The following is a 17584-nucleotide window of genomic DNA, read 5'->3' as shown; positions in this document are numbered from 1 at the left end:
CTTCCTTCAGTGAGTCTTTTGATCAATTCTTATGCATAGTTGAATAAAGTCCTCTAAATTATCAGAGGTCTCCCTTGCAGGTTCATCCTTAATTAGCTCTGATAATCCTTGTAAAAATTTGCTCTTCTAGGCAACCAAATTCCATGTGGTATCTGCCACCCAGCAGTAGAATCAGGAGGTATATTCATCTACTGAGCGCCGCCATTGACATAGGTTATGCAACTTGGTTTCAGCTGTAGAACAATGACTCGGGTCATCAAACACTTGATCCATAACAGTGATAAAGGAAACTAAGTCATTTAGGAGGTCAGAATTTCTTTCCACATAAGGTGAGACCCATTCAAGAGCCTCAGCAGTCAGGAGATTAATGAAGAAAAGAACCTCTTTCCAATCACTGGTAAACGGAGAAGGTTGCATCTGGAAATAGATATGCCATTGATTAAGGAATCCACAATAATGATAATGATCCCCACTGAATTTTGAGGGCAGCGGCATGCGTACTTTTGATTCCAAGTCTGAGATGTGGAAATCCAGAAGTTGCCTCTGCAACTCAATAATTTCCTTTTGCTGACCCAATACCTGTGTTTGCAACTTGGAAAATTTTTCTTGGTATGTGGCAGCAAAATTCTGAAGTTCAGTGACTTCTTGACTCAGTTGGGCTGCAACTGATTCCATTTTGTGCACAAGATTATTCTGTTAAGGACTGACCTGAGTTGGAGTAGTGATTTTGCAACCACTAGGGGCAGCTCCGGCAGGTAACGTTGCCAGAATATAGCCAGAGGTCGCGACACTGAGCAGCAGTGTATTCGGGAGGATAAGCAGGCAACATAATCAGGATATAGCGAGATGGAGACATCAGGAACAACACAGGTACTAATATCTAATTCAGCAAGGAACTATCTAGCAAGTTTAATAGCTCAGAGGTAAGAGCTGCTGGGCTCAAATCCTGATACTCTTTCTTGTCTCCCCAACAAGTATTTTATGAGCAGTTAAAATCTTTACAATATTGAAATTCAGACAAATTTATTTACCGGAAATTGGGGGGGAAATTTGTCAAAATCTGCAAATTTGAATTTCACAAGATCTGCTCATCTCTATTTAGGAGTAGAGGCCTTCACAAATGAATGTTTACATTGGTCTTTTTCCCTGGATTATAGGGTGGGGTGGGAAAATGTATGGAAGCTTGCTTTCATTCCTGTTACTGTAATAGCTCGGTGCTACATTGATATGGTCATAAAACAAGTGATACGGCCACTTCTTCAACTTAATTCAAGAACTGCTTCTCAACATGATGAAGCTACTGTGAGCAGCCTGCATGGCTTAAATGAGCTACCATGGACTGACGTATCTCTGAACTTGTTTCACATCATGCACATCTGTGACATTATTGGTTGGCAATTACACATGAAGCTGCCAGAAGCGGTTCTTGATTATTTTCTTTCCCAATTGCGTTCAACTTGACAGAAGATTCCTCATAACCTAACTGATAGCATGCCAAGTTGTCAAAGTGCATGTATATCTGCACATATTTTCATACTCAATAATGAATAAATCAAGATGTTTTCAAAATTTGGTTTCATTTTTTTTACATTTGCAATATCATTAACATGTTTATCCTTTACGTGATTTCCATAAATCTATTACTTGGTTTTAGAGGCTAAGTGAAAATGATTACACCATTAAGATTTCCCTGGAGGTTGTCATTTGTCTTCATGTGAACACCAAAATCTTATTTTCCAGAAATGAACTAATGCAACAACAAATGTATATTCTAATATACCGTAAGTAAAACAATATATACTTTTTTAGACAAAGCAAAGTTAGTACTCATCAACATCAATAAAAAAGTACAGTGGTATGTAAAAGTTTGGGCACCCCTGGTCAAAATGAATGTTATTATGAACAGTTAAGCAGGTTGAAAATTAAGTGATCTCAAAAATGTCAAAAGTTAAAGTTGACACATTTATTGTGTATTTTAGGCAAACAAAATTATTTATTGCCATTTTATTCATTTTAAAACTGACAAACAGAAAAAGGCGCCAATGCAAAAGTTTTGGCACCCTTGGAGTTTTTCTATGCTATGAGAACTCAAGGTTTCAGATCTTAAATAGTCTGCTAGGGTTATCGCTCATTCATTATCATCATTGGGAAAGGCCAGGTGATGTAAATTTTCCACCTTTATAAAAACCCAGCCTCCTCTAACCTTGTGCCAAAATTCACCAGCTATGGGTTCTTTTAAACAGCTGTATAGCACACTGAAAATGTTGGAGGCTCACAAAGCAGGAGAAGGCTATAAGAAGATAGCAAAGCGTTTTCAACTCGTCCTTTCCTCAGTTCAAAATGTAAGTAAGAAATGGCAGTTAACAGGAGCAGTGGAGGTCAAGATAAAGTCTGAAAAAACAATGAAAATTTCAATGGGAGCTGCTTGTTGGATTGCTAGAGAGGCAAATCATAAACCCGATTAGTTGCAAAACACTTTCAGAGAGATTTTTCAGACTCTGGAGTTGTGGTACATTGTTCTACTGTTCAGAGACACCTGCACAAATATGGACTTCATGCAAGAGTCATCAGAAGAAAGCCTATCCTGTTTCATCACCATAAATTTTAGTGTCAGAAGTATGTAAAATAACATGTTAGCAAGCCTGATACATTTTGGAAACAAGACCGATAAGGTTAAAATAGACATTTTGACCACATTGATCAAAGGTATGTGTGGAGAAAAAAGGGCACAGAATTTCAAGAAAATAATATCTCACCAAACATTAACCCTTTACCCCCAAGGTTGGTTTGCAGGTTAATGAGCAGGCCAATTTTGACAATTCTGACCACTGTCCCTTTATGAGGTAATAACTCTGGAACATTTCCATGGATCCCGGTGATTCTGAAACTTTTTTCTCATGAGATATTGTACTTCATGATAGTGGTAAAATTTCTTTGATATGACTTGCGTTTATTTGTGAAAAAAACGGAAATTTGGAGAAAATTCTGCAATTTTCCAACTTTGAATTTTCATGCCCTTAAAACAGAGAAATATGTCACACAAAATAGTTAATAAAAAGCATTTCCCACATGTCTACTTTACATCAGTACAATTTTGGAACCAAAATTCTTTTTTCTTTGGAAGTTATAAAGGTTAAAATTTGACCAGCGATTTCTCATTTTTACAACACCATTTTTTTTTTTGTTTTTTAGGGACCACCTCACATTTGAATTCCCTTTGAGGGGTCTATATGATAGAAAATACCTAAAAGCTACACCATTCTAAAAATTGCACCCGTGAAGGTGCTCAAAACTACATTCAAGAAGTTTATTAACCCTTCAGGTGCTTCACAGGAATTTTTGGAATGATTAAAAAAATGAGCATTTAACTTTTTTTTTACAAAAAATTTACTTCAGATCCAGTTTGTTTTATTTTACCAAGGGTACCAGGAGAAATTGGACCCCAAAAGTTGTACAATTAGTCCTGAGGACGCTAATACCCCATATATGCAGGTAAACCACTGTTTGGGCGCACGGCAGAGCTCAGAAGGGAAGGAGCACCATTTGACTTTTCAATGCAAAATTAGCTGGAATTGAGATCGGATACCATGGTGCGTTTGGAGAGCTCCTCATGTGCCTAAACAGTGGAAATTCCCCACAAGTGACACCATTTGGGAAAGTAGACCCCCTAACACTGGCGTAACTACCAGGGTAGCAGCCGAAGCGATTGCTTTGGGGCCCGGCCCATATAGGGACCCAGGTCCCCGGCTCCGATCGGCACTACCCCAGGGGCGGACCTACCACCCGTGCAGCCCCAGCCCGTGCATTGCACGGGGGCCCCAGTGGAGAGGGAGCCCCTCCAGCACTGCATGACTAATTATTCAAATTAGCCATGTGGAGCGCCAGACGCAAGGAGGATAGGAGCCAGCCCTGAGTCTGAGGTGAGATGATATCAGCGTCAGCCACGCTGTGCTGCGCTGCTGCTGTGGAGGAGGAGAGGAGGAGACAGACTGTCTCACTCACTGTGCCTGTGGCACCGGCCGGCCGGTGTCTGCAGCTGCAGGTCAGTAAGTCACTTGTGTGTGTTTATGTGTGTGTGTGTCTGTGTGTATGTCTGTGTGTGTATGTGTGTATGTCTGTGTGTGTGTATGTCTGTGTGTATATGTATTTGTGTGTATGTTTGTGTATGTGTGTATGTTTGTATATGTCTGTGTGTATGTGTATGTATGTGTGTATGTCTGTGTGTGTATGTATGTGTATGTCTGTGTGCGTGTGTATGTATGCATGTGTGTATGTCTGCACGTGTATGTGTGTATGTATGTGTGTATGTCTGCGTGTGTATGTCTGTGAGTATGTGTCTGTGTGTGTATGTATGTGTGTATGTTTGTATGTCTGTGTATGTTTGTGTATGTGTGTGTATGTCTGTATGTATGTATGTGTGTGTTTGTCTGTGTGTATGTATGTATGTGTGTATGTCTGTGTGTGTATGTATGTGTGTATGTATATGTGTGTATGTCTGTGTGTATGTCTGTGTGTGTGTGTCTGTCTGTATGTATGTATGTATGTGTGTGTATATATGTGTGTATGTATGTGTGTATGTATGTCTGTGTGTGTCTGTGTGTATGTGTATGTCTGTGTGAGTATGTCTGTGTGTATGTCTGTGACTGTGTATATGTGTGTGTATGTATGTATGTGTGTGTGTGTCTGTGTGTATGTGTGTGTATGTATGTCTGTGTGTATGTATATGCGTATGTCTGTCTGTGTGTATATATGTGTGTGTGTCTGTGTGTGTGTAGGTTAGCCTGGCCCTGGAGGAGATGCAGACATGAGAAGACTCTGATGAGGAGAGAAGGCCATGATGCCCGGGGTGATGGGAGAAGGCCATGAGGGGTAATGGGAGAAGGCCATGGGGGTGATGGAAAGAAGGCATTGATGGGGAGAAGGCAATGATGGGAGTGATGGAGAGAAGGGAGTGATGGGGAGAAGGCAATGATGGGAGTAATGGAGAGAAGGGAGTGATGGGTAGAAGGCAATGATGGGAGTGATGGGGTGATGGAGCAGGCAATGATGGGGGGAAGGCAATGATGGGAGTGATGGGGTGATGGAGCAGGCAATGATGGGGTGATGGAGCAGGCAATGATGGAAGTGATGGGGAGAAGGCAATGAAAGGAGTGATGGGGTGATGGAGCAGGCAATGATGGGAGTAGGCAATGATGGGAGTGATGGGGAGAAGGCAGTGATGGGGTGATGGAGAAGGCAATGATGGGAGTGATGGGGTGATGGAGCAGGCAATGATGGGAGTGATGGCGAGAAGGCAGTGATGGGATGATGGAGAAGGCAATGATGGGGAGAAGGCAATGATGGGGGTGATGGAGAGAAAGCAATGATGGGGGTGATGGAGAGGGCAATGATTGGGTGGTGGTGGAAAAAGAAATGATGATGGGGTGGTGGGGGAGAATGCACTGGTGGTGGTGGAAAGGGCAATAATGGGGGTGGTGGAGGAGGAGGAAATGATGGAGGTGGTGGAATGGGCAATGATGGGAGTGGTGGGGGAGAAAGCAAAGATAGTGTTGGGGAGAAGAAAATGATGGAGGTGGTGAAGAGGGCAATGATGGGGTGGGGGAGATGACAATAATGGGATGCGAAGGGAGGAGGACAATGAGGGGTGTGGGGGATTGGGATGTTAGGAAGGGGGACTTATAATGGCCTTAGGAACAGGGGGAGGTGGAGGAAGACGTTATCGCTTATTATGTCTAACACAGTCTGTTAGTATATAGTGTACTCACTATGTCTAACACAGTCCCTTAGTATATAGTGGACTCACTAATTCTGTATAACACCACCCTTAGTTACATAGTTTCTTCTTTTATTATGTATAACATGTCACTTATTACGTACCATCCTCTCTAGTTATATATGGTGCCGTCCCTTATTATATTGCTTCCTCCGCTGTTATGTATAGTGCTGTCTCTTACATAGTGTATTCTTGCTAATTTTGTTATTTACAGTGCCCTCTTTTATTACATAGTCCCCTCTCTTGTTAATTGAAAAAAATGAAAAAGCAGCACAAACAAAATAAGAAAAAAGGGGGTGAATGCTCCCAAGCATTTACCAAACCTTTGAAGCATCCATCAAAAAATTGAAAGCAGCACGCCTTTTGAAGATTATGAAGATGATTTATTCAGCCCATCGGGCTATGTGCCCATTCAGTGCAACATTTCGGTCCAGAAAGGGTGCAGACCTTTCTCAAGCAGTGAAAAAGGTCCGCACCCTTTCTGGACCGAAACGGTACACTGAATGGGCACATAGCCGGATGGGCTGAATAAATCATCTTCATAATCTTCAAAAAGCGTGCGGCTTTCAATTTTTTGATGGACCCCTCTCTTGTAAGATATAAAATGACTGCTGATGGAGTAGCCGGTGACCAAACTACCAGTCCATCAGCTCCTCCATTAGAAAGGAAGCTTTCCCATGCTCCATCAGCCATCATTGCATTATACAGCTAACAAGACAGGACGGTATGTAATAAAAAACAGGGGTCTATATAACTCAATATGTAAGGGACGGTACTGTACATAAGAGAGGGCACTGTGCAAGGGACAGCAATATACATAATAAAGGAGACTGTAATATATATACATGTATGTGTGCGTGGCTATATATATATATATATATATATATATATATATATAGCTTTGACGCCATAAAAGGAGGGGGGCCCAGACACATTTCTTGCACAGGGGCCCCAAGCTGTCAGTGTCTGCCCCTGCGCTACCCGGTAGTGCAATTTAATTAAGTACAATACTACGGTGCTCCGGCGGGTGCTGTGGGTGGCCAAAGCTGTCTTGGGGGCCCGCCGGCCCGGTGCGTGTAGTGCAGGGGATCCGGGGCCCCGGCAGAAAAAAATGTACACTATGATTTTGCAGCCTATGCTGCATTTCTGTGCCTGCTGTGCGGAGTGAAGCACATATTGGGCCCGACTCCCTGCCTGCAGCCAGTCACAGAGTGTATTGCTTCATACTAGTTCAGTCCCGCCCCTTCCATGAGCCCTCGCTGTCTATTAGCTATTTGCAGAGCTGCCTGCCGCATGAACCTCTGGGAATGTCTTGAAGGGGGTGTGTCTTTGAGGTGGGGTGTCTTTGAGGGGGCCCCATTTAAAATTTTGCTATGGGGCCCAATCAGTTCTAGTTATGCCCTTGCCCCCTAAGAAACTTATTTAGATGTGTGATGAGCACCTTGAACCCCCAAGTGCTTCACAGAAGTTTATAATGTAGAGCTGTGAAAATAAAAATTCTTATATTTTTCAAAAAATGATCTTTTCGCCTCCAATTTATTTTCCCAAGGGTAACAAGAGAAATTGGACCCCAAAAGTTGTTTCACAATTTGTCCTGAGTATGCTGATACCCCATATATTGGGGTAAAACACTGTTTGGGCGCATGGCAGAGCTCAGAAGAGAAGGAGCACCGTTTTACTTTTTCAACGCATAATTGGCTGGAATTGAGATCAGATACACATCGTGTTTGGCAAGCCCTTGATGTGCCTAAACAGTGGAAACCCCCAATTCTAACTCTAATCCTAAACCCAACACACCCCTAACCATAACCCTAACCACAATCCTAACCCTAACACACCCCTAACCCTAATCCCAACCCTAACCCTTATCCTAACCCTAGCTTTAGCCCCAACTGTAACCCTAACATTAGCCCCAACCCTAGCCCTAACACTAGAAATAACCCTAGCCCTAACCCTAATGGGAAAATAGAAATAATTAATTTTCCCTAACTAAGCGGGTGATAAAGGGGGATTTGATTTACAAATTATAGCAGGTTTTTATGTTTGGTAGCTGTCACACACTAAAAGACACTTTTCATTGCAAAAAAATATTTTTTGTATCACCACATTTTGAGAGTCATGTGAGGTCTTGTTTTTTTGGGACGAGTTGATGTTTTTATTTGTACAATTTTCAGGTACGTGACATTTTTTGATCGCTTTTTATTCTGATTTTTGGGCGGCAGAATGAACAAAAACCAGCAATTCGTGAAATTCTTTTGGGGGGCGGTCATACCATTCCGTGTGTGGTAAAATTGATTAAGCAGTTTTATTCTTTGGGTAAGTATGATGACAGGTATACCTCTTATTTTTTTATGTTTTGGTACTTTTATACAGTAAAAACTATTTTAAAGAAAAAATTATTATTTTTGCATCTCTTTATTCTGAGAGCTATAACTTTTTTATTTTTCTGGTGACGGAGCTATATTGTGACTTGTTTTTTGCAGGACAAGAGGACGTTTTCACCGGTACCATGTTTATTTATATCCGTCTTTTTAATCTCGTGTTATTCCACTTTTTGTTTGGTGGTAGGATGATAAAGCATTTTTTGCCTTGTTTTTTTATGATGTTCGCTAAAGGGGTTAACTAGAGGGACAATTTTATAGGTTGGGTCGTTACGGATGCGGCAATACTAAATATATGTACTTTTATTGTTTAGATTTTTTTATTCAAATATTGATTTAATGGTAGGATAAATATTGATCTTTATTATTATTTTTTATTATTTTTATAATTATTTAAAAAAAGTTTTTATTTCATTCTAACTTTTACACATTGTCCCACTATGAGACACTCATTTTGTACAGGCTGATTGCTTATATGGCATGCAGATCTGCATGCCATATAAGCTGTCAGTGCTGCACTCTGTGCACACTGACTTCAGAGACTTCATGACATGCACTGCACATGTCAGGAAGTCTCTGAGCTCGGGCAATCCGGATGTCGTCATGATGACATCGGGTTACCATGGGAACGATTGGGACCCAGCGTCATGCCTCGGGGTCACCGATCTGAAGGCAGAAGGGCTGTAACAGCTGAAAGCCCCTCTTCCTGCTCCCAGAATGCTGCGATCATGTTTGATTGCAGTGTTCCAGGGGTTAAAGTTCCGGGAGAGGTCCGTGACCGCTCCTGGCACTTAGTGCCGGGTGTCAGCTGTGAGAATCAGCTGACACCGGGCCGCGATCAGCCGCGCTTTCTCCATGAGCACAGCTGATCGCGTATGACATACTATCCCATCCATGGGCATTAGGGCCAACGGCACATGGATGGTATAGTACGTCCAATGTCAGGAAGGGGTTAAGCATGGGGGTAGATCCATCAAGCTTTGGGGCTGTGTTGCAGCCAATGGCATCGGGAACATTTCATGGGTATAGGGAAAAATGGATTCAATGAAATCTCAACAAATTCATGATGCAAACATAACACCATCAGTAAAAAAGCTCAAGTTGAGTAGAGAATAAGTTCTGCAAATGAGTAATGATTCTAAACACAAGTCAAAATCCACAATCGACTACCTGAAAAGTTGAAGGTTTTACAGTGGTTCTCTCAGTCCCCTCATCTGAACATCTTTGAAAATCTGTGGCTAGATCTCAAAATGGCAGTGCATGCAAGCAGAACCAGGAATCTCACAGAACTGGAAGAGTTTTCCAATGAAGGATGAATGAAAATTTCTCAAGCAAGAATTGAAAGACTCTTGGCTGGCTAAAAATGCATTTACAGACTGTGATACTTTCAAAACAGGGTGCTACAAAGTACTAACCATGCAGAGTGGCCTAACTTTTACAATGTTCTATTTTCCTTTTTGTCATTTTCAAAATGTAAAAGATGAAAATATTTATATTTTTTGCCAAAAATGCAAAGAAAATGTGTCATCTTTAACTTTAGTCCCTTTAGAAATCATTTAATCTTCAACTTGGTTAACTGTTCACAATAACAGCAATTTTGACCAGGGGTGCCCAAACCTTTACATGCCACTGTATATTTACTGCCATGAGCAGTAATGTGAAATTAAAAAATAGAGGAGTTCACAGTTTCAAACCAGTATTGCATACTTTGCATTCTCATGGTTAGCGAGAGGCCAAAGTGGGATGTTCTATAATTCTAATTTTGAAGCCAGATATGAATGACATACCTTCTCTTTGTAAGATGGGAATAGCCCTTTAAGGCTAAAATGAACATCATCCTGATGGAGTAGCATAAACTTGAATTATTTATTTATTTCTGTTGTTTATGTAGTGACAATATATTAGGCACTGCATCATCATCACTTATTGTTCCCAGTGGAACTTACAATCTAAATTCTCTGTCAGTATGGCTTTGGAGTTTTTACAACAATATTACATTGCCACTTTTATATAGCGAACATATATGACTATGATATATTTTGATTTCCCTACAGTATCTTTTAAATTGACTATGACAATATTGTACTGTGACTTGTGCTGATATTTACAGTTCTTCAATATATGCCTTTGTGCAAATAATACAGATATACGGTTTCACTATATTCCATTAACCAGCATCAGAGATTAACATTTGACATTAAAGCCAGATGATAGAATATGTAAAATAATACATAACACATTATAAAAAAAAAATTTCGGCACTATTTGTTTTAAATCATTTTGGGTTTTGAAGTTAAAGATATGATTTAGGTCAGTTGTACCAGCACAGGTATTAAATAAGAAAGCTTTTAACGCCTCAGACAATATACTGTAAATTCTATTCCATTTTAAGGTCTATTGCGTAGTTAATAATGGATTGTATTAAATCAGAATTACACACAAGCCTGGCAGCTAATGTTTTCTTTTTTTTACCTTCAACTGCAGCACTGCACAAATAATTTTTATTATTAGCATTGGAATAAAGTGGAATAAAGGAATTTAGTTTAAAGAATTGAGCATCATTAGGAGAAGGATGCATACAGACACTTTACACTAGAGAGTTACAAATAAAGTCGTGCTGTAGGGTTTTTAGATGAGTGGATTTGTGAAAAGAGTAGCGAATACAAAGTATCCTCCAGCTGTTTATTGTATGAAATACAGATTTCCTTCCTATGTATAAATACAGTAGATGTGTTTCTAATTCTGGTTGTTGCCTTAGTGTTTCTTTCAACTATATTAGATCAGAAAAAAATCGATATTATTATTATTATTATTATGTATTTATATAGCGCCATTTATTCCATGGCGCTTTACATGTGAAAAGGGGAAATATAGACAAGTATAGCAAACATGTTTAAGACAAGGGACACACAAGTACATAAGGAGAGGGGACCCTGCCTGAGAGGGTTCACAGTCTACAGGGGTGGGTGAGGATACAGTAGGAGAGGGTAGAGCCGGTCTTGCTGTGGTTCAGTAGACCGAGGATCATTGCAGGCTGTAGGCTTGTCGGAACAGGTGGGTCTTCAGGTTCTTCTTGATGGTTTCCGTTGATGGTGAGAGTCTGATGTGTTGCGGCAGGGAGTTCCAGAGTATGGGGGAAGCACGGGAGAAGTCTTGTATGCGGTTGTGGGAAGAAGAGATAAGGGGAAAGTAGAGGAGGAGATCTTGAGATGATGGAAGGTTGCATGCAGGTAGGTATCTAGAGACCATGTCACAGATGTATGGAGGAGACAGGTTGTGGATGGCTTTGTATGTCATGGTTAGGGTTTTCAATTGGAGCCTCTGGGTGATAGGAAGTCAGTGAAGGGCCTGGCATAGGGGGAAAGCTGGGGAATAGCGGGGAGACAGGTGGATTAGTTGGGCAGCAGAGTGTAGGATGGACTGGAGTGGAGCCAGAGTGCTAGAGGGGAGGCCAGAGAGTAGGAGGTTGCAGTAGATGAGGCGGAAGATGATAAGAGCATGCACTAGTGTTTTTGTGGTTTCATGGTTGAGGAATGAGCGGATCCGGGAAATATTTTTGAGTTTGAGGTGGCAGGAGGAGGCAAGGGCTTGGATATGTGGTTTGAAAGAGAGAGCAGAGTCGAGGATCACCCCAAGGCACCGAGCGTACGGGACTGGGGAAAGAGAGCAGCCGTTGACATTGATGGATAGGTCTGGTGGAGGGGTAGAGTGAGATGGGGGAAAGATGATGAATTCTGTTTTGTCCATGTTCAGTTTGAGAAAGCAAGCAGAGAAGAAGGCTGAGATAGCAGACAGACATTGTGGAATTTCAGTCAGTAAGGAGGCGAGGTCGGGTCCAGATAGGTAGATCTGCGTGTCATCAGCATAGAGGTGATAATGCAAACCGTGGGATTCTATGAGCTGTCCCAAGTCGAAGGAATAGATGGAGATTAGTAGGGGACCTAGGACAGAGCCTTGGGGAACACCGACAACAGGGGGCGAGGTGAGGAGGTGGTGTGTGAGAGGGAGACACTAAATGTTCGGTCTGTTAGGTATGATGAGATCCAGAATAGGGCCAGGTCTGTGATGCCAAGAGATGAGAGAGTCTGTAGCAGGAGGAAATGGTCTATGGTGTCGAAGGCAGAGGACAGGTCCAGGAGAAGGAGGACAGAGTAGTGTCGCTTGCTCTAGGCGGTTAGTAAGTCGTTAGTGACTTTAGTTAGGGCAGTTTCAGCTGAGTGATGTGGTCAGAAGCCAGATTGTAACCGGTCAAAGAGGGAACAGGAGGCAAGGTGGGATGACATTTCAAGATATACATGCTGTTCCAGTAGTTTTGAGGCATAAGGGAGAAGAGATATTGGGCGATAGTTAGACACAGAGGATTGGTCAAGGGAGGGCTTTTTGAGGATGGGTGTGATTGAGGCATGTTTGAAGGATGAGGAAAAGACACCATTTGTAAGTGAAAGGTTGAAAAGGTGTGTTAGAGATGGGATGAGGACAGTGGCCAAGTTAGGGATGAGGTGAGACAGGAGTGGGTCGAGGGCACAAGTGGTGAGGTGTGATCTTGACAGAAAGGTGGAGATCTGATCTTCTGTCATGGTGGAGAAGCTGGTTTTTGCAGAACAGGGCTGAGCGGCTAAGAGGGGCATTGAGGGCTGCGGGCCAAAGTTTTGTCTGATCGTGTCGATCTTCTGCTTAAAGAAGGAGGCAAAGTCTTCGGCAGAAATGAGAGGAGGGGGAGGAGGTGCTGTGGGACGGAGTAGAGAATTGAAAGTGTTGAAGAGCTGTTTAGGGTTGTGAGACAGGGAGGATATGAGAGATGCAAAGTAAGTTTGTTTTGCGGCAGAGAGCATGGACTTAAAGCTGGCAAGGGACTGCTTGTATGCGTTGAAGTGCTCAGTAGAATGGGTTCTCTTCCATCTCCGCTCAGCGGCCCTGGAAACCCATCTCAGTTCTTTGGTCAGGCTGGTGAGCCAGGGCTGCCTGTTGATTGTTCGAGTTTTGCTCTGCGTGAGGGGGGCAGCCGAATCAAGCGTTGCTCTTATTGTGGTGTTATAAAAGGTGGCAGCAGCATCTGTGTCATGAAGGGAAGCTATGTCTGTAAGAGGGAGAAGGGATTCAGAGAGTGAATGTAAATTGAGGTGTTTGAGATTCCTGCGAGGGTGAGCGAGTTTATGGAGCGGGGGTTGCGTAGTTGGAGAGGAGAGGGAGGAGAATGTCAGTAGGTTGTGGTCAGACAGGGGGAGGGGTGAGTTATTGAGATTAGTGAGGGAGCAGAGTCGGGTGAAGATAAGGTCCAGCATGTGACCATCTTTGTGAGTGGCCACAGAGGACCATTGAGTGAGGCCGAGGGAAGCCGTGAGTGATAAAAGTTTAGAGGCAACCGGGGTGGACGTGTCAATGGGGATGTTGAAGTCGCCCATGATGATGGTGGGGATGTCAGCAGAAAGGAAATGGAGTAGCCAGGTGATGAAGTGGTCGAGAAAGGTGGAGATGGCTAGTTCTGGGGGGCGGTAGATGACAGTCAGTTGGAGGTTGGAGGGGGAATAGATGCAGACGGAGTGCACCTTGAATGAGGGAAGAGTAGCGGAGGATGGCAAAGGAATTGGGGTAAAGGAGCAGGTATCAGACAGGAGCAAACCAACTCCTCCACCACGTTTGTTGCTGGGGCGAGGGGTGTGAGAGAGATGGAATCCGCCATAGGAAAGCGCAGCTTTAGAGGCTGTGTCAGAGGGAGTGAGCCAGGTTTCAGTGATGGCGAGGAAGGAGAGTTTGTTGGTGATAAAGAGGTCATGGATAAATGATATTATATTCGTTAATGTAAAATGTACATTAGGCTATTTGATAGTGTGCTGTCAAAACTATCTAAAAGAAAAAAGATTGTCCATAGTGTTCATAGCAGCAAATTATTGTACAGCATTCATTTTTCGGAAACAGTTTATGAAATTAAAGATGAGTTTTGATTGGTTGCTCTTGGGAATAAGACTATTTTCTTCCTTTAGACAGATGATAAATGAGGCATAATGTGAATTTAAGGGTTTCTCAATAGTAAACTAGACAAATTACTTAACCTACTGTGTATACCTTTACATGAACAGGTGGCTGAACAGTTGGAGCCCCGATCCTGCTTTGCACTTATTCACATTGAGGTAGGCTGACACAAGGTAATGGTTTAAAACTAGAGACAGTAGAATAAAGTCCATTTAACATTTATTTAAAATGGCTTCAAATTTGGTGCAGTATTCCATATTCTCCTGGAATAAGGTTGGCCGGCGAGGGCCTCTTAAGCTTCTGGGAATACTCTGTACCTTGTGGTACTTGGTCAGGGTGAGACAATGCAGATCTAAAGTGTTAAATTTCCTAAGATCTTTTTCAAAGTCTCTTGAATGTAGTTCATCTGTTGGATGTGTAAAATGCAAATAAAGTGTACAATACATATACTAAATACATCAGAATTCTCTATATGAACATTAGAGATCTATCCAATCTTGTCTTCTATCATGACACAATATTCATTCTGTACAAATGTCACCTAATAATACTTTTGAGTCGCTTATATGCAGATATATCTTGAAAAAGCCTTTCTGCTGTGACACATTTTTAGACCAACAAACTGTAGGCAATAACCTGCATGATTCCTTCATGACTGATCTTTACAATTTTGTCTTGATGCATATTTTTTTACGTATGATGACTTTTTCTATCGGCAAATTTCTGTGCACTCAATGGGTGCAAATTGTGCTCTGTCTTTTGCCAAACTATTTCTAGGTTGTAAGGAGGACTCCTCCTTACATTTGACACCATTTTGGAAACTAAACACCTCAGGGAACTTATCTAAATGTGTGGTGAACATCGTAGAGCTGTGAAAATATAAAAAATCACATTTGTCCCACAAACATGATTTTTAGCTCAAATTTTGCAATTTTACAAGGGTAAAAAGAGAAATTGCACCATACAATTTGTTGTTCAGTTTCTCCTGAGTACACCGATACCCCATATGTGGGGGGAAAACTATTGTTTGGGAGCACAGCAGGGCCTGGAAGGGAAATAGCACCATTAGACATTTTGAATGCAAAATTTGCAGGGATAATTAGTGGACACCATTTCAAATTTTCTTACATAATGTTAGCGTGGGTGGTCAGGAGCCAGAAACTCCAGGAGTGGACACTCTGGACCATGGCACCGAGGGGCCCTGGGCGAGCTGCCAGGTGGAACCGACCCCTATATGGGGACCGTTAGGAGCAGGCCCAGGGGTTCTAGTACCACGGTAGCAGGTACAGAGAGAGGCGGCTCAGGATGGACTGGAGTAGGACAGTGGGACTGAAGTGTAGATGACTGAACAGGGCTGGCACACAGGAGACAGGAAAGGAGTAAGACTATAGACTGGAACGTGGAGGAACTGAACTGTAGATGACAGGACAGAGTTGAAACACAGGAGACAGGAATAAAGGAGGACGGAAGGACTGGAATCATAGAATCATAGAATCGTAGAGTTGGAAGGGACCTCCTGGGCCATCTGGTCCAACCCCCTGCTCAAAGCAGGATTCGCTAAATCATCCCAGTCAGATGTCTGTCCAGCCTCTGTTTGAAGACTTCCATTGAAGGAGAACTCACCACTTCTCGTGGCAGCCTGTTCCACTCATTGATCACTCTAACTGTCAAAAAGTTTTTTCTAATATCTAATCTGTGTCTCCTCCTATTCAGTTTCATCCCATTGCTTCTAGTCTTTCCTTGTGCAAATGAGAATAAAGTTGATCCTTCTACAATGTGACAGCCCTTTAGATATTTGTAGACAGCTATTAAGTCTCCTCTCAGTCTTCTCTTTTGCAAACTAAACATTCCCAGGAATGGAGCAGGATGGAACTGGAACACCGGAGGCAGGACTGGAGAAGGACGGCAGGACTGGACAGGATGGAACAGGAATACCGGAGGCAGGACTGGAGTAGGACGGCAAGACTGGAACAGGAACACCGGAGGCAGCACTGGAGTAGGACGGCAGGACTGGAACAGGATGGAACAGGAACACCGGAGGCAGGAGATGTAGGAAACAGGAACACTGGAGCAGGACTGAGAATAACTGTTAGTGAACACAGAAGACAGGCTGCGAGGCTGCTGCAGGAAACACTGAGGATGTCACTAAGAGACTGTAGAGAGCACAGGAGGAAGCAGGGCCCAGTGTGCAAGGTAACACAACAAGCAGGTGTCTCCCTCAGGGGGAAGCGGCCTGATATAGCCCCATCTGGTCTGCCATTGGTCCAAAGGTGCTTCTGCGTCAGGGCACAACCGGAGCACAAGAAATAGCAGGGAGGCACGGCCGCGGCCTATGGCGCATGCGCATTGCATGCAGGGATGGCGTCAGCCGTGAGCCCATCAGAGGTGACTGGAGAGAGGCTGCGGCGTGGGTGCGGAGGCTGGCTGCGGCGTTGGAGCGGAGGCCGGGTGAGTATGACGGAGCGGTGTAACACATAAATGTTATTTAGTGCCAATTTTTTTTATTTTCACAAGGATAGCAGGAGAAAATCGACCTTAAAATTTGTTGTGTAATTTCTTTTGAGTACGTAGATTCCTAATATGTGGGGTTAAACTACTGTTTGGGATCACGGCAGGGTTCAGAAAAAAATAAGTGATGTTTTGGAAGGCAGACTTTGATGGTATAATCTTGCAGTCTCAAGCCTCATTTCGAGAGCCCATGATGTTCATAAACAATGGAAAATCTCCACAAGTGAAACCATTCTGGAAGCTAGACCCCTCAAGAATTGTACCTAGATTTGTGGTGAGAACATTGAACCCCCAGCTGCTTCACATAAGTTTATAACATTGAGCCGTGAAAATAGAAAAATCAAATTTTTCCCAAAAATTATTATTCTAGCCAAAATAAATTTTGTTTTCACAAGGCTAATTGTTGTGCAATTTCTCCTGAGCATGCTGATACTTTATATCTGGTCAAAAACTACTTTTGAGACAGAGTGCAAAGCTCACAAGTGAAAAAACGCAATATTGAAGATCAGATTTTGCTGCACTATTTTGTTGGTGCCATGTCACATTGGCAGAGCCCCTGAGGTGCCAGAACAGCAGGACCCCAATAAGAGACCTCATTTTACAAACTACATCTCTCAATGAATTTATCTTGGGGTGCAGTGATCATATTGACACCACAGGTGGATCACAGAATTTTTTTATCATTGGGCAATGGAAAAAAAATATTACATTTTTACCACCAAGTTCACACTGGAAATTGAGTAGAAATGGCATCAAATGTGTCCAACAATTTCGGATGAATATAGAAATACCCCATATGTGGCTGTACAGTACTGCTCAGGCTGGTTTCACATTTGCATTTTATTGCGCAGCACATTGTGCGCTATTGGTCGCACACGCATTTGTCCCCTATATTTAAAATGGCGTGCGCAGTGTCTAGCGATTGCACGCAGGCCTCAGCGTTTCAGTGCGC

General features: G+C 42.6%; 1 protein-coding gene across 1 annotated transcript in view; it reads left to right on the top strand.

Annotated features, from left to right (window-relative positions):
* The first annotated feature begins 846 nt into the window (after positions 1-846).
* The window catches only part of LOC141098447 (uncharacterized), a 59857-nt gene continuing 43119 nt past the window's right edge, over positions 847-17584 (top strand). The window contains exons 1-2 of the mRNA XM_073586267.1: positions 847-870; positions 1655-1781. Of these exons, the coding sequence (XP_073442368.1) occupies positions 847-870; positions 1655-1781 (151 nt within the window). The remainder of the gene's footprint in view (positions 871-1654; positions 1782-17584) is intronic.

Source organism: Dendrobates tinctorius, unplaced genomic scaffold (genome assembly GCF_039654945.1).
Source record: "Dendrobates tinctorius isolate UK_male_01 unplaced genomic scaffold, ASM3965494v1 ptg000091l, whole genome shotgun sequence".
NCBI classification, from domain to species: domain Eukaryota; kingdom Metazoa; phylum Chordata; class Amphibia; order Anura; family Dendrobatidae; genus Dendrobates; species Dendrobates tinctorius.
This window is presented reverse-complemented; position numbering and strand designations above follow the sequence as displayed.